General features: G+C 48.3%; 1 protein-coding gene across 14 annotated transcripts in view; it reads left to right on the top strand.

Annotated features, from left to right (window-relative positions):
- The window catches only part of LOC119389290 (serine/arginine repetitive matrix protein 2), a 351,568-nt gene that overhangs the window by 280,337 nt on the left and 50,774 nt on the right, over window positions 1-20,457 (top strand). For 7 of the 14 annotated variants that reach the window (XM_037656497.2, XM_037656498.2, XM_037656499.2 and 4 more), the window contains one exon: window positions 11,598-11,866. The exons of 2 other annotated variants lie outside the window; for them this stretch is intronic. In XM_037656497.2, the coding sequence (XP_037512425.1) occupies window positions 11,598-11,688 (91 nt within the window). In that variant the 3' untranslated portion in view covers window positions 11,689-11,866. Of the gene's footprint in view, window positions 1-11,597; window positions 11,867-12,111; window positions 12,144-20,457 lie in introns of those variants that run through there. 5 more of the 14 variants (XM_037656491.2, XM_037656492.2, XM_049414382.1 and 2 more) reach the window with 1 other exon arrangement.

The raw sequence follows: 20,457 nt of genomic DNA on the forward strand, positions 1-20,457 counted from the left end.
TGCTACAACAAAATATAATGTAAATATTGTCTAAAAAAAGCGGGGCTTTCGGCCGCGACGTACGACAGAAGAAAAAATACAGGCGCCGCCTACAGCGGCCGCTCCGCAGGGTGGCCTTTCTTTTACTGTGGCGCCCCTAGCTGCCGCCGCTAACTATGTATTAAACTGAGGCGGCAGTTTCGTGACCAGAAAAGCTATTGAGGGAGCTATTGAGGGACTATGCTAAAACCGAAACGGGGGGGGGGGGGGGGGGTCTGTGGTGGCCTCCGAAGTTGTCTGCCGCGCGCTAGTGGACTATCGCCTGTATTCGCACCTTTTTATTCGGGATAAATTGCAGGCGTACAAATTACACCAGGCATCGCTCGGTTCGCTGCTGTTGCCGTGCAGTGACCCCCAAAAAACACAGTGGTGCGTGTCATGTCACCGTGGCCGCGCATGTGCAGTCTGCCAACTGAAAAAAAGCCCCATCCTCAGCTTGGCATGCGCCAATGGCACTGCACGTAATAGTGCTGCCAAGCATTACCAGTAGTAACCATGCATGTTTAGCATGCTCTCAAAAATGCGCACACCCTTACAAAAAAACTTACAGCCTATCTGCAGAAATTCTACAGACCACGAATCAGCCCGCATTCGGAATGCGGAAAGAAAAGTGACATACTTTTTGTCACCCACCTCCCAGTAGGCAGTTGGAACACCCTTTCTGCAGAAAGTCAGCAGAGCATTGTAGCCGCCAGTATGCAGCATGCCGGCAGAACGTTTGTAGAACGTCTGCAGAGCGTCTGCAGCATTTCTGCAGAATATGTTCGGAGCTTTGTCGCGGATGAAAAAAATAAGAGCTACCCTTTGCGTTAACATGCAGCATCCAGGGGTAGAATACCGTACATACACCCACCAACACATGACCACAGCGTACACGCAACAACAGCAAAGTAAATACCGCACACTCGCGCTTCGCAACCTAAAACCGACCACCCGGTATATATAGCCATGGTATCTTGACCTGCCATTCAGTACCGGTGGAAAAATTCCCTACGCTTTAAAATTTTAAATTTACACGTTCACAGAATGCATGTAAATTTGTTCTGGATGTTAGATAGCCATAAAACACATAGATCTGTTAATCTACACCCACCAAATGTGCAACGCTATTTTAATTAGCGAATTCCAATTACCAGCTGGCAGGCTGTCGCATGGTGCTCCAGAAAAGCTGCAGCCTTTCTGCAGAAATTCTACACACCATGAATAACCCAGGTGTGGAGCACGTGAAGACAAGTGACAGACTTTCTGTCACCACCTATCAGTGTGTGACTGAAAGGTGAAATCCATTTAATCATTAGTATGAAATGTTTCATGGTCCAGAATATATAGATACATACATATATACTATATACATCCATACGCACGCACTCTCGGCGCTCATTATCACAAAAGTCTGCTTGCCGTCTGCTAGGGGTCTGCAGAAAATCTGCAGACTAGGTCTATATGGGGGTGACTGAAAGGTGAAATCCATTTAATCATTAGTATCAAATGTTTCATGGTCCAGAATATATAGATACATACATATATATTAACACGAAAGTTTTATGCTGGGGTCCACCACGGCTCCACTGACGCATTTCTGTCACGGATATGACGTTGTAAAATATAAAGACTAACATATGGCAAAGAAAAAACTAAGAAAAAGTTCCGTCACCGGGAGTCGAACTTACGACCTCACGATCGCCAGCGCGCAGCGCGAAACGACTCCGCCACAGACGGCATGTTCTCTGCTATGCTAACGACGAGCTATTTATATACGTACACCAATTGCCGGTGGCGGTACTCAGAGATCGGCGGTACAGCGTGTTTTCGTTATCACTAGCGAGATGGCGCGAAGGGCTCGAAGAGCGCGCTTTAAAAGTCGTCCCCCACGAGGATTAGCGCGCGCCTCGACAGGGCGAGGTCGCTCGGGCGGGCGCTTATCTCGTGATCTCGGTGGTTTTAGGTATTGCGCTCTGCCTGCAAGTTTCCGTTGAGAGCACGAAGGTCACGTCTCTCACTGCAGCGGCCGCTTTCGGATAGGAGCGCGCTACTCACACAGAAATAAGTTACAACTGTGACAGTTCGCGCTCATCCTGTGTATGTTCGTTCCGCGCGTCCTTTCTGCTTGAGCAGCGCATTGAAAGTTTCGAGCGGCTTGCCGTTGTTCGCGTAACATTACAATTTGATGCTGTAGCATTCATTCCTTCGCGCTTGGGGCGAAAGAATGCACACCAAACGCTCAACTATGTCTGTGAAGACACGTTTCACTTTCGTGTTATACCGATTCCTATGCCAGAGGGATCAGCAATGTTTTTTCTTTATATACATGCACACGCACGCACTCTGGGCGCTCATTATCAGAAAAGTCTGCTTGCCGTCTGCTAGGGGTCTGCAGAAAATCTGCAGACTAGGTCTATATGGGGATGACTGGTGGGTGACTGAAAGGTGAAATTCATTTAATCATTATTATGAAATGTGTCATGGTCCAGAATATATAGATACATACATATATATTATACACATCCACACGCACACACTCTGGGCGCACATTATGAGAAAAGTCGGTTTGTCGTCTGCAGAAAATCTGCAGACCAGGTATGCAGAAAGGTCAAGTCTACAGGGAGGTGACTGGGTGGTGACTCATAGGTGACAGACAGGTGAAACCAATTTTTGTAAGGCCACGTACTCTGGATGTCTTCTCGAACTGTCCATCTGTACTTAGTGACAAACTACGAAATAACGCCAGCCCCACCCATAGCCCTCTCACAAAGAATTTGCATAAATGCTCCATCCAACAGTGCTTGCTCATTTTCGTGACATCTCGAGTGTTTCAGAGAGTTGGCTTCCCCGCACAGGCACACGTTTGTGTCGCTGGTTTCAGGTCGGAAACGTCCTAGTACTGCAATCCTGATCGGGAATATTGACATTGCTGCTCAGCCAAACGTAATGGCGAGCTTCTTAACGTGCATAGCGGTTGAAGCTTTCACGGGTGAAGGCCAGGCGGTCCTGTGGGCAGAGCCGACACTTTTTCGGAGGTTGTGTCGGCATTCAGTTACTCAAGAAAGGGGCAAGCCATGACGTCGTACTGCTCTTGACCGGACAGCACATGCCCTGCATTCGAAGAAAGAAAGTGGACAAAATGGACAGCCACCTGTCCTTGCATGTGAGCGTGTCCCTGGTGCTTGCGAACGATACAGTAAACGAAGGGCCAGATTAAATATATTTCTAGGGCTAACCCAGTCACAGATTGAGAGTGACGCAAGGCCTCCGAGGTTCACGCCGCCAAAAACGGTGGTTGGGAGGTTACATTGCCGCGATGAAGCGCATTCTGTTCTCATTTGTGCGAGAGTTGTGAAATCTCCGTGACGTCAAAATGAATTAGTGGAAACATGGGAAGAACAACCAGTTGCGCGTGAATAACCCTGAACAGGGGGCGGCACTGCTTGTCAAGCTCCATCCAATCAGCGGTGGCAGAAATGGACAGTTTGAGAATAGCTCGATCCCTTGCTCATCTAATGGTAGTCAGCAAAATGTGCAAACCTGCGCGTCACGCTTGGATTTCGTCATTGTGAACCTGGCATCCATGATTGGCAATAGGTGTGCACTACCGGAACTAATCACAAAGACTTACGATACGAAAACAATGAGACGCTAAGCAATTCAGAACAACTTATCAACAAGCGTATAATTAACAGGGTCTTTTTTTTTATTTCTAAGATACAAAGAATCTTCATACATCGTAGTCAAACATGCATTTGTGATTTTGTATTTTAGGATCGTCACGCCGCAGAGCGTGTGACGCGTTGCAGATGGAGGAGACGTTGGCTGATTGTACAAACCACGCGACAATTATATTTGGACGCACACACACACGAAATACATAAGGTGAAAACGTACATCGTCCCACGTGGCGGTGCTAGTCCGGGAAGTGGTGCGCTGCTAGCGTCCCGGCGGTCACGTAGTCGTGCGTGCTCGGGCGTGGTAGCGAAGTCGCAGCAGCAAGGGTCATGGGATGAGTGGGCGACCCACCACTCGGTCGACGGTAGCCGCCATTGGCGGTAGCTCCCCGCGTCTCTTCAGCTCCAGGCGAAGATCCCGCGGCGCTCGCTGTCCTGACGACGCCCGGCAGGATGAACCACGCGCATAGATGCGGGTTCTCCGACACAGGAGGCCACGATCTGGCGACGTGAAGAACGTGAGGCGCTCGCTGTCCCGAAGACAGGCGCCTCTGTGCGCGAACCCCGCTCGTCGATGCGGGTTCGGTCCCCCTCCGGCCTGTTCCGACCGTGTTCCCCGAGTCACCCTTTTTCTTCGCTTCTGAAGCACGAGCTGTTTCTTCTTTCTTTGCTTCCAGCGATCGGCCGCTCCGTCGTCTGCTCTCGCTGGGTCGCCTTTACGTGCTTCTTCACAGCATTATCACCCTCGCCAAAAAATGAGATTTCATTCGATGTGATGTGTAATTCGTTATAAAACATTTAAAGAATTTGCCGTGTCTTTAGTGCGAGCTTCAGTGTGCAAGTTACATGAACGGGCGGGTTATAAGCAAGAAAATACGATATCGATCTATACAGGTCCTCTGCACCTCAGCATCTTCATACGCAGCTGCACGTACTCGTCGGGCATCAGAAGTAGAGCACTGCACGGGCCCGGCCCGGCCCGCGGGCCGGGTTGGGCCGCCCGAAGCTTTTTCCGGCGGGCCCGGGCTGGGCTCAGGCTTGAAAGTGCGGGCCCGGGCTTGCAGCCGCGGGCCTGGGCCGGGCCCGGGCTTGAGTCTGCGGGCCGGGCCGGACTCGGACCCGCTCATTAAAAGGCGTAAGTCGGGCCTTCGAGCACACGCGATCGTTATGCATTGCATGGTCTAAGGTATACTGTGCCAAGCTGAAGTACACGTGCAAAGAACTGGCTCTTAGTAAAGCTTAGCAAAAAAATAGAAAAACAGTTCAAGTGCTAAACAGCACTAACAATAGGCCAGATCACGGTTGTTCCCATGGGAGGAATAAAGATTTCGGTCTTTTATTCGAGGTTGACACATACGGTACATTTCATTTATATTCCTTGGTATTACGTGCCAAAACCACGATATGATTACGAGGCACGCCGTAGTCGCACCGGATTAATTTCGACCACCTCGAGTTCTCTAACGTGCACCTAAAGATAAGTATATACACGGGTGTTGTTGCATTTCGCGCCCATCAAATTGCGGCCGCCGTGGCCGCGGTAATCGCACCCGCGTCCTAGGACTCAACAGCGAAACAGCTTAACCGCTTAGCTACCAACGCGGGCAAACCAACATTTCGATGCATGTACACACCGGATTTTCCGTCCGATCGCCCGCTACAAAGCGCACGGCATCATTAATAATCATCATCAGCAACTAATATCCTCTGGCCTGGTCATGAACAAGCGCGCCCTGGATTAGTTTAGTAATGAACGCCCGGGCCCAGGCCGGGCCCGGGCTCGGGCTGGGTACGGTCAAGTACGTCCGGGCCCGGGCCGGACTCGGGCTGGGTTCGGTCATGTACGCCCGAGCCGGGCCCGCGCTTGGAACCACGGGCCCGGGCTGGGCTCGGGCTTCAAAAGCAGGCCCGGGCCGGGCCTGGGCCGTAAAATGCGGCCCGTGCAGTGCTCTAATCAGAAGTATCTAGTCTGCGTTGTCCTTAATGTCGACCTTATTTTTCGGTGTCATACTCGGCGTGCTTCCTGGTATGCTGTACGCAGCGGTGGCACATTTGACTGGTCTCATTATTGCCACCCTTGTGGACAACAGCCAGGTTCTTTTGCAGCCACTGCTGCTTTAACAAAGGGAGTGGAGAAGGGAGCGGCAACAGCGGGGAATCACGGGGAGGTGGCCCTGCTAATCACACCACTCACTCTCCCGAATGCATGCCGTGTCCATCCAAATGAAAGTTTCATTTTATTGCAATATAGCAATTATATGGACAGACAGTCTATATACAGGGTGTCCCAGCTATCTTTAGCCAATGGTTTAAAAATACAATATTAGAGGCAGGCGAGGGAAATCACTTGCAAATTACTGACGGTCACCTTACGCACTACAGACACTTTTTGTTTTGGTAATTAACTAATTTGTTAACTAGGATTACTTAATTAAATTACTAAATATTGACTGTAGGCAAGAAATGCGGCTTGCAAAGTTCGAGAGCGTCTTCAGAAACCCCAATTCTATTATTTGCGATAAAAAAAAATCCGGCAGATAGCACGCACCGTGGGAATCGATGTAATGCGAAGCAGCCAGCAAAGAGCTCCATACATCGCTTTGTTTATTTTTGAGCCAAATGAAATCATTCATGCCATGGCATCTAGTTCACCATATATCGCGTGTTTACCATGCACGCGTGCATGCACAATGTGGTATATACCATGCCAATGAAACGTATATCCTGGTACATACACTGCATGACCGGTCATTTATGTTCATCACGCACTCCTGTCATGCCATACCAATTTTGGTATATATCCAGTTATCTAAACAGCCGGAAGCGCACCATAACAGTGTCATGTAAATCATACCGTACATGACATGCATAACATAATTCGCATGTTAGGACCTGTCATTTATGTTCGTCATACAGTCACATCGCACAATACCAATTTTGGTGTATATCAAACGAGCGAAATGGCCGCAAGTCCACCATGAGCGTGGCATGTAAATCATGCCACACATGACTTGTCTGTCACGATTTTCATGTTACCACCTCTCATTTACATTCGTCATACAGTCGCGTCACGCAATACCAATTTTGGTGTATATCAAGCCAGCGAAACGGCCGCGAATGCACCATGAGCGTGGCATGTAAGTCATGTCGCACATGACTTGTCTGTCACGATTTTCATGTTACCACCTCTCATTTACATTCGTCATACAGGCGCGTCGCGCAATACCAATTTTAGCGTATATCAAGCTAGTGAAACGTCCGCGAATGCACCATGAGCGTGGCATGTAAATCATGTCGCACATGACTTGTCTGTCACGATTTTCATGTTACCACCTCTCATTTACATTCGTCATACAGGCGCGTCGCGCAATACCAATTTTGGCGTATATCAAGCTAGTGAAACATCCGCGAATGCACCATGAGCTGGGCATGTAAATCATGACATGCATGTCATGGTTTTGATGTTACCACCTGTTATTCATGTTCTTCATAAGTGACATCGCGCAATACCATTTATGGTGTATATCAACCTAGCGAAGCGGCCGCGAGTGCGTCATGAGCGTGGCATGTAAATCATGACGTGCATGACACGCGTGTCATGATTTTCATGTTACCACGTGTCAGTTATGTTCGTCATGTCGAAATGTCTCGTCATACCAGTTTTCGTATATATCCAGTCATTTAAACGGCCGCGAGCGCCCCGAGACTGTCATGTAAATCATGCCGCACATGACATGCGTGTCATGATTTGCACGTTAGGACCTGTCATTATGTTCGCCATGAACTCTTGTCACGTCATACCAGTTTCGGTATATATGAAATTAACGGAATGGCCGCAAGAGCCCCAAGGCCGTGGAATGTAAATCATGCTGTTCATGACATGCATGTCATGATTTTCATGTTATGATCTGTCATTTATGTTCGTAATACGGTCATGTTATTCCATACCAATTTTGGTATACATCCGATTAACGAAACGGCCAGGAGAGCACAAAGTCGTTGGCGGCTAGATAGATAGATACGCTCAAATCGCAGAAGTTCGCTAAGAAATGCTTTGCATTTAAAAGTCTCACGTATACCATTTTTTCCAAGCTGCAAAGAAAGTCCGCGAAATACAAAAAGAACCACGTGACTAGCGCATTCGCCCGCCGCGAGAATGCTACCCTCAGCCGTGGTTCGAGCGAACAAAATCAGCTGCGGCCGCGACTCGGCGGCTCCGTTGCAGCGGTAGGCCGATAAGTTGATGGTGGTTTCTTGGCCCGCGCTCGCTACAACTTGCACCGTCACGTGCGCCAACTGGCTGACGCGCGCTAAAAAAACCACCGTCGACTTACCGGCCTACCGCTGCAACGGAGCCGGCGAGTCGCGGCCGCAGCTGCGGTGCGATCTTGTAGGCGTTACAAAATAAACACGGAGGCGTGGCATTACATCTAGCCGCACGCGAATGGCCCATTTGAACCGCGACAGACGTCACGGCTCTGCATTGACCAATCGCGTGCGGTCACGTGCGGCTGGATGTACTGCCACGCCTCCGTGTTTATTTTGTAACGCGTACAAGATCGCACCACTGATTTTGTTCGCCCGAACAACGGCTGAGGGTAGCATTCTCGCGGCGGGCGAATGCCCTAGTCACGTGGTTCTTTTTGTATTTCGCGGGCTTTCTTTGCAGCTTGGAAAAAATGGTATACGTGAGACTTTCTTTATCGCAAATAATGGAATTGGGGTTTCTGAAGACGCTCTCGAACTTTGCAAGCCGCATTTCTTGCCTACAGTCAATATTTAGCAATTTAATTAAATAATCCTAATTAACAAATTAGTTCATTATCAAACAAAACATTGTCTGTAGTACGCAAAGTGACTGTCAGTAATTTGCAAGTGATCAGAGGTGTCACCACAGTTTTTCTTTGCGTGCAGGCAAGTCTTGGTGGCAGCGAGATCCTCCTCCTGTGCAAGAAAATGGAAAAGACCGCGTTGCGGTTCAATCGTGGGGCTTTGTAGTCAAGCATGTATCGACAGCATTTGCACATAGGTGCCGCATTGGTCGCTGTCTTGGAAATAGTGTGGGTGTAGCATGCGTGCTTTTGTTGGGTTGAAGATTTTGCTGTTAACAGCAGTGACACATTTGGCAGCCATCTTCTGATTTCGAAAGAATTAATGAAATGCGACATCATCGCGGCCGTAGTTGCTATTGCAGCCAAATGCCGGCATGGCGAGCCTGCTTCAACACGGAGCATAGTAGCACTACGGGTGAACTGCAAGAATCTCGCAGTGAGCAAACTGGGATGGCAAGCAATCCCTGCGAAGCCCGTTACTGACGCTTTCCTGCAGTCTAATGCAGCGAAGAAATAACACGATGCCACACAAAATGGGCCTTTTTCATAAGTATGTTTATTCCCATCAGGGGTTGTAGTGTGATGACGCCAAACACCTGACTGGATATTCTCTGCGAGTTGCGTCAATTCGGGCCTGTATGGTTGTGGGTGACGAGCTGGACCAATTGGGCATCTGAACTCTTGAAAGAGAGCCCTGCGACCCAACAAGCTTGCCAGATTTAAAAGGTTCAGCGCCGAAACCTACAGAGCGGACAAAAGAAGCGACAAGGACAAGCACAGAGTTCCAGCTGTCAATTGTTTATAACAGCAACACTCAACACGTGATCACATCCACATCTGTCATTGCAATAAAAACAAACTCATCCCAAAATGTTCTCGCCTTGACAGATGTAGACGTGGTCACGTGTACATATTTGAGTGTTGCTGTAATAAACAAGTTGCAAGTCTGCGCTCGTCCCTGTTTCTTCCTTGTCTGCTGTGTACATTTTGGTGCCGAACATTTTAAATATAGAATACCAACAGGCCCGCTCCTGCATCAGGCTTGCCAGGGCGCACTGATGACAGGGAAGGCAGCTGCCGCACACCAAGGAAGCCAAAGCCCAGCGCATCCCGTCAAGCCATGCGTCCGATCCGCGCGTGGGTCGTCGGAGACCTCTGTCAATTGATTTGGCATGGGAGAAAGGAAGGACGCGGCCACCAGGAGAGTGTAACACTACAGTTCTCAACAAGTAAAAAAGCGTGAATTATTTTGAACGGTTTCGTGGTCCCCCGGGAAAATCGGATGTTGACTGTATATTGCACATTAATGTCGTGTAGCGTTCTTTAATTCCAGCTTATGGGTGCCGTCTTATTATAATACTAAAAGCAGCTTTCGCTCACGTGAAACGTAAGAAACCTTGTAGAGTATGCAAGTTACCATAGCCCCCCTCCGGTGATGGCTATTTCAGCAGTAACAGTACTTTATGTGTAATCACCTCCGTTCAAAATTTGACGCTGTGCTGTTTGTTTTGATTGTTTTGATAAAACGAACCTCAATGGATGTCTTGCTTCATGGACATTCCATGAACGTGCGAAGCTGTCGCATTTTGGGCCTGAACACCGAACGCTCAAAGCTTACCATACAGAATTATTACATACCTGAGATGAATGAATTATAGCTTATTGCTCAAATTTTAAGAACAGCACAGCCAGGAACGTAGGTGAAGTGTCCAAAGTGTCTTATGTTGACGTCCTGTGTACCAACCAACTCGCCCTGTTTTGCACCTCATATTTACCGCTGCACCAGGCTGCCCCAGCAAAAGCGAATCTCTCATCTCATTGCTTCGAGCACCAACTCTTTCCTGTGGCATAGTATGCAGACAAAGATCCCTCTCAGGTATATCGCTAGTGCCTGACTGCCGAAAACCATTGGAAATTTTAGCACGGTGGTCCTTTGCGTGTAAGCTGCACGAACACAGTTGCCTGCAGCAAGACATTGCACACGCTGATTAAAACTGAATGCTATCATCAAATCTAGCAAGCGTATCAGGAGCTGGCAACGTTCGCAGCATTATATCGTGACGGTGCCTTTGCGGTTAAAGATTTTAATGCATGGGTCCTGTAGGTAACTTATTCTCTAGAACTCTGGCTGGTAGAGTGTAAAGGTTTATGCTTGCTTATGTAAGGAACATAATCACTGGCTCCAGTGATTCAACTCTTGTCTTCTTCAAGGCCTTGAAGAATACAAGGCTGCTTGTCAAAACATTGGCTCCAGCGACTATGAAAGAATTTGTCATGTCTTTTCTATGTGTAGCTTTTGTCCTTCTTGGTGAATAATATTACTGAGCCCTGACAGTGTTGTTTGTGATGTCCTTTATAATTAAAAGAATTCGTAGCGAATTCGAGCAGGTTCACAGCCACTTCCTTGCACATTATTTTGACTGCTGTTAAACTTTTTTGTGCTTTCCACGTGGTAGTGCCACATTATTTGGTTGCAACCTGATGTGTCACCAGCACATCATAATATCATTTCACATAATGTGCACCATGGTGTAAAGAAAAGTTAAGAAAATATTGCCTAGGCTACAACAAATAATTCACTCCAATTTCACAAAAGCTATTTGGAGTGGTGCTGGCAACATTCGACCAGTCACTAATCTTTTCCCTTTATGCAGAGGTGAGTATGATGTCAGAAGCTAGTGACACAGGGGGTACAACAGAAAATAAGTGTTCTTCTCACTAAATATTCGTTAACTAGACAACTATGCATTGCTATTACGTAACCATCTTTTGGCATTGCCTCCTGCATCCCTTCTGATTGCTGCTTATCTGTCTGTTCTGGAGAGAGTCACCTGATGGCTTCAGCACAGTCATGTGATATAAACCAACAGCGGCAACATGCTTGCTGCACCCCTTTTACTTTGCGCAACTGAGTGTTTTGCATCCTTGTGTTACTTCGAGACGACATGATTGCAGTGCATTGTAATGAAAACGCTTTGTGCAGCAGTAATTCAAGAACTGGTTTGGTTTGGCTTTAGTGAGGCTCTTTTGAGTTTTGTGTTTTCACTTCTGCTTGGTTTGGGTCCAGGGCTCCCGATGCTAAGGTGAGGTACAGCAGCAGCAGCCGAAGTCGCAGCAGCTCCCGGCATGGCCGCCGCCATCGTCACCGAAGGCGGTGACCCTTTTCCTTTGTTTCTTACGTCTCTCTCCCTGCGCTCCTAACAGAGGCACTAGAAGACTCCAGCCAAGATCTCATTGTTGTGCATATTCATGGCCTCTGGAAGGACAAGGAGAGAGATTTTACCTTTTATGTTGACAGCACAGCATATCCAAAACAAATAAAGCCATGCTTTCATATGTGTTCTGTTTTGCTTATGTTTGGCACGTTTGTTTCGAGGTATTTTGTTACTTCCTCCTGCTGCACTGTCAGTTTTCATTATTGTGGACGCAATGACTCTTTTAAGCATTACTAGTGTGTCGTGGTGCGGCTTTTCATTTTTACTGCTTGTTGCAAAATGATTGCTCTAAATAGTGTTGAAGGGGCGTCCATTTTGTGCCCCCCACCGTGGGTAACCCATGGCGTACCCTTTTTTGTTTGCAAGCAAGTCCCACGGAATGCTGAGGATGGACACAGGTGCTGCTCTTTCGTTTTGTTGTTCTGTGCGTGCCTGGCACCATGAGCCAGTTTTTCGGGTGCATGTTCTCGACGTGAGTCAGCATGCCGCATTGAACTAGAGTTGACGCAAACAATCCCGCCCACTGTTTTCACTGAGGACGAGCTAAGCGGGACACGGCGTAACCTGATTCATGTCGTCATTGTGCCTGGAGTGACTAAAGATGATGAGCTCGCTTACAGGTGAGCCTTTCGGTTCAGGCCGTGTTGTAGAGCTTTGATTGAGAGACTAGCCAATTGCTTTTCTCTGTATTGTGGTGAAGCACGTCTCGGCCGTGCGCAGCTTGGCTTGCTTTGCCACCTTCGAAGCTGTGGTGGCGTGCCCTGCCGGTAAAAATAAGTGGAAGCGTCGTGGCAGGCTAAGCTACCCGTAAAGCATGGTCACGATTGCGTGTTTAGTTCATTCAGCATGCCGTCGTAAGCGCTTAGTCGCGTGCCTGTTCGGCGAATTCATGGCATATTCAAACGGCGCGCCGAATCGGAAAAAAAATTCGGCAGATCCCACGTACCGTGTTATGCGAAGCATGCGGCGGGTAGGTGACTGTGGCGTAACCTTTTTTTACTTAGCGACACCTTACAAAAGGACGCTAAGGATTTGTATAAATTTTATACGCACACATATATATGTTGAAGAGCCGCATATGTGTTATATAACCAGTTGTTTACGGTTGAGTAACGCTGCCAATGGCAACGTGGGTATTACCAACACCAGAAGCGGTAAGCTGATATGTAGTGCTTATACGTGTCCCGAGAACGCACACACGTTTCACGAACCCGTGTGCATGTGTGCAGGAAGTTCTTGACAGTCCTTGAACAAGAGCATCATCACCGTGATCAGTGAACACCAGCAGCTGGTCATGACTTGTTATAGGATCCGGTCGTGATCGTGATGACGAGGAGTCCATGTGTAGTGAAGTATGTGGTATAGTAGAGCTGTTGGAATTCGTGGATTCCTCTGGATTCATATGTAACTTTCGTTAATGTATTCCTCTGGGGTCGAAAAATGCTTCAATATAGCTTGCTGAATCATAGTAATAGAAACGTAATGTTTATTAGACTGCTATAAAAGCGGAGCCAACACTGGAACTACAGACACTAATCTGATATGACGCCTGTATCGTAGGAGTACACATCGTAGGAGTATCATGTAGTGTTTGTTGCTTTCTTGTAAAATTAGATAGCCAGCACCACAACCACATTTGACGTTGCACCGATATTACGCCTGCGTAGGCTGTTTTCCAAACCAGTTTATAGACCTGGCGTGGCTCAGTGGTAGAATACCCGATTGCCACGCAGAATGCTTGGGTTCGATTCCTGCTGGGATCCTAATTTTCATTCTTTCGATCGTTGAGTCAATGCTGCCGATGTTGGTTTTCCTTAACGCTCTAGCATTTCAGTTAAGAATGTCTGTTCTTGCCGTTGCTGGGTAGATATAAACTGTCAATCACCTGTGGCGCATACCCGTACACCGCGGCCCGTGGTAAACGTGTATGTGCCACACGTGTCTAGTAGAAAAGGTTTGACGACGTACGCGACAAGATTTTAACGTTATTCCTGTCATGACCCGGCAGTCATATTCGTCAAATCCTCTTACCTTCCCATGCAAATTTTGGTTTACACCAAGTTAAGGAGGCGATCATGAGAGCACCCAGACGTAGGCGGCTAGATAGATAGATACGTAGATAGAAACGCTCAAAGTGCCAGAGGTTCGCTAAGAAATGCTTCGCATTTAATATCTTGCGCGTGACGTAATTCATGACGCCACTTCCGCGCCGTGCAGGAGTCGTTTCTGTATGGTGGTTTTGGAAGCCCGCGACAGCGTCCTCGTAAAGCCCTAACCACACACACGCGACTCGGCGTCGCGTTCCCATGGAGGGTGAGGGCGCGCATGAGGAGAGGGCACGCCACGCGCTGACGCGTTGTAACGCGTGCATGTGCTTAAAGGGGTACTGACACCTTTTTTCGAAGGTGAGTTTGCCATACAATTCTCCTGTATGCAGAGACGGCTCTGAGCAAGTGTGAAGCTCAGCAAATGCTGATAAGATATTTCAATTTTATATTAAAGTAAATTTTTTCATGCCGCACCTACTGACATCGACACTAGCTTGAGGTCAGGCTACAGTACAAATTCTGGTGACTTCACGCAGCAGTATGGCTAGTTGTGATGACGTTAGTTATCAAAACTTCCAAAATGGCCGCTTGTGCGTCGTGAAAACTTCCAAAATGGCCGCTTGTGCGTCACCATGGTGCGGAGCGGCCGTGGAAACGTCACCATACATTGTGCGAGCACGTGACGAGAAACTCATACCGTATTGTGACGTCAGGGTACAGTAGGAACCGAAACTAGCTTTTAAAAACATACTGTAATTACGTTTACAGGGCGCACTCGCGCTTAGCACTACCTTTTCTAGGCTCTCGAGGGCTTGACCTTTCATTTGACGCAAAAGAACAACTGAAAATGTTCGTGTCAGTACCCCTTTGAGGACTGACCACACATACGTGTCGCAGCGTGTCAGCGCGTGACATTTTGAAGCGTCGCTGCGTCAAAAGGTCACGTGCTGACACTTAACCCATATATTTCCCCTCTGTCCTACACATCGGACGCTTCTTTGATGCACTCTAACATCGCTATTTCTTTAGCTGATGACTAGCACCACCTACAGCACATCAAGCAGGCCTGCTTGATGTGCTGCTAGGTGGTGCTAGTCATCAGCTAAAGAAATAGCGATGTTATACTCGCGGACAACTTTTCTTGGATATGAAGGGAAAGCTACGGGGGCGGCACTGCATGCTACGCGAAGTAGTCCGGTTATGTGCGCGTTTCGGAACGCCGTGGAAAGTGATGGCTATAGCGCTGCATTTCGACGCAAACGCTGCTTAGCGTCTAAGGTACGGGTAAAAGGCGCGACTTTACGCAAAGTGACAACGTATAAAGTAAAATAAATGCAAATATCTCGCTTGTGTGCGCTGCGTTCCGTCATGTAGAAAGTGAAGGAGTATACTTTATACATATATATCACGCAGAAAATACGGACGCAATTGTGGGACTACATTCATTAGCGGTAACATACGTGCATTGTGGCTCTGTAGCCTTTGCTTCATTGCCAAGAAAAGTTGTCCGCGAGTACAGAGTGCATCAAAGAAGCGTCATATATATGTAGGACACTGGGCATATATTGGTTAAACGCTTCGCTGTTCTGTGGCACTACGCCCCAGGGTGTCGGAACGAAATGTTTTTCGTTTCGGTTTTAGTTTCGCTCCACCACAAAAAGTTCCGTTCCGTTTCTGTTCCGAAACGAAAAAAAAAAAACGTTCCGTAACGGTTCGTAACGGTTTTTTAATGCAAAAATTTGAAGTTAAGGTAATCATAAAAAAACATTGGATTTGTGATATAGTTACTTGCCCTCCTCTTAATTAAGAAAGTGGGAAGGAGTAAAACACGTTCTTTCCACGTTCTTCAGAGGAGTGGAAGTAACTGTACCACGAATTCCTGCCAACTAGCACAAACCAGTTCTATATGCGCTTCAAAGTCATAGTATTTATTTTCTCATAAGTCAATTACGATTTTTTTTAGCGGGCTCAATGCTTTGTGTCAAGGGAGTGAGCACGATCTCAAAAGCAGCACGTGATTGAGTGCATTCTCTGTACGAGAGCACTGACCTCATAAAAAAATCGTCAAGCCTGCGCGGAACACGTAGCACAGTCACAGCGTAAGCAGGAAGAGCGGCCTTTCTAGAGCCCGTTCTATACTCTCTTGGGGAAACGAATACAAGTGCGCATGCATGGTATCCACTACGCCATAAATCATAATTTTTCTGAAGTAGCAAAGCACTCACTATGCCATTTTTCCTCATTCTTCGGAGAATCGTGGTACCTGCTACACATCTGAGGCATTATGTGTACTTTGTGCTGTGGCTAATGACGATGAAGAATTATGGCTGAGCCCTTTGTAACGGGTTGAAATCATTCAACGACGGACTCCTTGAGCAATTCGCATTGTGTGACGCTAGGTTGCTATTTTACTTTTCTGCCACGCACAGCTAGTCAGAGGAGTATTTTTGCGAAGAAGTTACAAGCACCAGCGTGACACTGTGGTTGAATACTCGACTGCCACGCACAGCTAGGAGCGAGTTAAAATCCCATTCGATCCTCGAAATTTCTTTCTCATTTCATTTTTTCTTATTTCACGCGATGGCGGTTACGGACACCGGCGGCGGCGGACAACTATGGCGCCAAAATTGGCTGTTGTGATCTCATAACAGCTTTCGCTGTAACAAACTTCAGTGCCGACAATGCCCTCTCTACGCTGGCCTGCGTGACAGGCGCGCAAAAGTCCACTTGCGGTAATATAAACATCGCTGGTTGCCACCGTATTTGTTTTTCGCACAATTTTAAAATATCTTTGCATTGGATTTCCTGCCTGAGGTACACGCTAATACTGTACCCTGAGATATGCATCATTGCTCACGTTGCATGACCTCAGTTGTTCCGGATTGCGAAGTTTTCTCGTGAACCGAAAAACGATTGAAAAAATTTCGGTTTCACTTCAGAACGAAATAATAGATAACGTTTCGGTTACGTTTTCGTTCCGGTCAAAAATATCGTTTTTTCCGTTTTTCGTTTTTGGTTTTCGTTCCGTTCCGACACCCTGCTACGCCCTCTTCCAAACGGGGAACGACGACAGTGCCGGCCGCTATGCGAGATCGTCTGCTGGCCTTGCTCGCAGCGGCGCATGCGCACTGAAGCGTGACTATTCTAGACGTCATAGCTATTCTGAAAAAGGCGACAGTGTTGCTTTGCGTGAATCTGACGTGTTCAAAACTGAATCAACTGATTTCCCTTGACGTAATCATTGCCGTTGGTGATACTGAACACCGCGCGGACACGAGTACTATTTTCGAGTGTACCGGCTAGAGCTGTGCACGGGCCGTATTTCCGAGCCCGAGCCCGGCCCGGGCCCGCTGACTTTGTCGAAGGCCCGCCCGAGCCCGACGGCAAAGGGCTGCGAGCCCGCCCGGTCCGGCCCGACGTACGAAAACACAATACCGGGCCCGGCCCGGCTTTTTGAAGGTTCGCTGCGAAAACAAAACATCGTTTTCCGGTAATTTGGAATTTTATTGAGCATATCAAATGTGATCAAACGACACACGACGAACAGTCTCTGTTACACAGATTACAAATTGTGCAAAAACAGCAAGCAGTCCAACGATTTAGGCTTCAACGAAGTGCGGCGCTTTTGCCCGTGCAAACGTCAGCTTGCACGAAGGCGATCTACGCCGGATCGCTCGTCGCTGTCGCGTGCATTTTCACTCAGATGGGATTTGGCCTTAAATCTAACGCGAACAGTCGCGTGGCGCCGTCACTAGCTCAGGTTGTGTTCTCTGTTTGTCGGAGTGCAACAGAGGCAGTGCTTTACCTGCTACCCTTTTGTTTAAAGTAGCGAATGGAAAGGAAAAGCGGCAAAGGGCGGTCGCGGAAAAGGCGCTGTATGCGTGCTGGAAAACAATTCCCGCTCATTCTCTATATTTCGGGCTTGAGTCGGGCTTTGAGCCGGGCCCGAGCCCGGCCCGATAAAACTCCAAGTAGCCCGAGCCCGGCCCGGGCCCGAGGTGAAAATACGTCGGCCCGCCCGAGCCCGGCCCGCGGGCCGGGTCGGGCTTTCGGTTTACCCGGAGCCCGTGCACGCCTCTAGTATCGGCGTCTATGAAGTGGCTAGGCTTGGCTCTGACAGAAATATGCAAAGCGATTTTGAGCGTTTCTTGTGTAATTGTTTACAGCGCTGTATAATATTTAGCCGGAGGGGGGGGGGGGGGGGGGGGGCTCCCCCGAAATTTTGATGACACATGGTATTTTATCGAAAATAAATCATGAAAATAGCAGTTTTTCTCAAATATAGTCAAGGCTTTCAGCAAGTGCCCCCCCCCCCCCCCCCCCCCCCGAAAAAAATTTCTGGCTGCGGGCCTGCAGTGCACACACACGCAAAGAAACGCACTCGCGAAACGACGATTACTGAAAGCACACCAAGGTAATAGAGAGTTTTAGTTTAGCGCGCGCAAACCTGTACTTACGCAACGGCCTGCGCGCTGCGTACGTTAGAGTTGAGGCTGTCTCCTACATTTTTAGTTTACCGTACGCAACAACCGAAACGTGGACTGCGTCTAGGCGTCAGCGCCTTCGTCTCGGCGTGTTTTTCTGCGCCATCTAGTGGCTAAGAAATAAACTACAATATCCGATCATAGTTGACACAAGTCAACTTGGCAGAGAACAGCGCTTTGCGATAGGTGGCGAGACACTGGAAGTTGTAAAGGAGTACGTCTACTTAGGACAGGTAGTAACCGCGGAGCCGAACCATGAGAGTGAAATAACTAGAAGAATAAGGATGGGTTGGGGCTCATTCGGCAAGCATTATCAAATCATGAATGGTAATCTACCACTATCCCTGAAGAGGAAGGTATATAACAGCTGCATCTTACCGGTACTTACCTACGGAGCAGAAACCTGGAGACTTACAAAGAGAGTTCAACTTAAATTGAGGACGACGCAGCGAGCGATAGAAAGGAAAATGATAGGTGTAACCTTAAAGGGGTCATGAAACGAAAATGAAACTTCCCGGTTGCAATTTTCCCTGATTTAATACGGATTAGACATACCAATCCCGAAATATTTCGGCACAATATCCATTCTGTAATTAATGACACCCATTTGAAATCACGGTTCTTTGGAGATCGCTAGCGACCATGCGCAACCGTCGGCCGCTAAAAGCACTAAAATGTGACGTCAGTGATACGTCATGTTAAGAGAAGTTACAAAGAGAGCGTTCGCTTTATTTTGCTCTGAAGTAATATAATTATAGGATACTAAAAAAAGAAAAAGCAGCAGAGCTATTTTGGCGCTCTGAGTTCTAAGCTGTACAATCACAGTGAGTGATCTGCTCGGTTCCGCTTTCAAGTACATCCGGGCTCTTTCACGTGTGTATCCATGCCTTCCCGTCGGCACCGTCGGTTTGCTGGGCTCGGTCGGTGCAGTCAGTGCAGCGTCGCAAGTTGTGTTCTACTGTGTGTTCTCGGTGGCTTAGTCCTCGCTATGCCAACTGTGTGCGTCGTCAGACAGTGCCGCACAACTTATGAAAGTGCAAACAACGTTCGCTTTCACAAGCTGCCCAGCGAGCCACAGCGCAGAGCAGTGTGGCTTCGAGCTATCAACCGCGATGGCCCCGATGGTCTGGGCTCAGAGAGTGGTTTCGTGTGTTCCGACCACTTTCTGCCAGAAGAGTACCAAACCAACCTCAATGTCCTTCGGAGTCTCGGTTTGGACACAAAAAACGCTCGCCTCAAGCGTGACGCCGTACCGACGCAGAACCTCTTGCTCGACGCACCACCGAAAAAGCTCAGGAGGCGCCAATAATAAAAAAAAAAAGGTGTGAGGTCATGGTCGGGGCTTCCGCTAGCGCAGGTTTTTCCACGTGGACTCGATACAGGTGCCTCCACGGCGCAGGCTTCTTCACCGTCGTCGCCGCTGCCGCTGTCTTGCTCTTACGATGGCCGGTCTCGCACCCGCATGGGTGCGTCGGCGTACGGCTCAAAGCCTAACAGCCGACTCCGCTCTAGCAGACGACGCTGTAGTTCGGGAAGGTCAGCCATCGCCCGCTGTGTGTCCATGATGTTATGGTTAGCCACCATATTATGGTGTTGCCGGCACCACAATCTAAACGGGTCTCCCTTTCCGGAGGTGCATTGAGGTACGGGGGCGGAGTCACTTTTCTTTTTGTTGTTGTTCGTTTCCGGACGTCACTTCCGTTTTTTCTTTTTTTGCGTGGAGCGGCTGTATGTTTTCTGAAGTCATTATTTTTGTTTTTTTTTTTTTTTTTTTTTTTTTTGCGCGGGTAGGAGGGACAACACTGCAGAGCATGGACCCGACTAACCCGACAGCGCCGACAGGCTGACACGATGTTCTCTGCGGACACGGGCACATTTGATCGCTGCATCAAGGTCGGCTGCATGGTTTAATCGTTTAATCGCGATTTGGCTAACCTCAGAGCCAAACTCGATCCGTGTCGGCCCTGATTGCGATCAAGTGTCCGTACGACACCGGTATATGACACGGTGCGAAAGCAAGCTTGACGGCTCGCAGAAGTTCGAGCCATCGTGGTGACCGCTGTTATGACGGTGGATACGCAGGTCGTTGAAGGCGCACGTCATATTTCCAAGGTTATTGTCGTGATCGACTTGAACATAAGCTTCCTGTGTTCCCGAAGAATCTGACCTGGAAACTGGAC

Source organism: Rhipicephalus sanguineus, chromosome 4 (genome assembly GCF_013339695.2).
Source record: "Rhipicephalus sanguineus isolate Rsan-2018 chromosome 4, BIME_Rsan_1.4, whole genome shotgun sequence".
Lineage (NCBI taxonomy): Eukaryota > Metazoa > Arthropoda > Arachnida > Ixodida > Ixodidae > Rhipicephalus > Rhipicephalus sanguineus.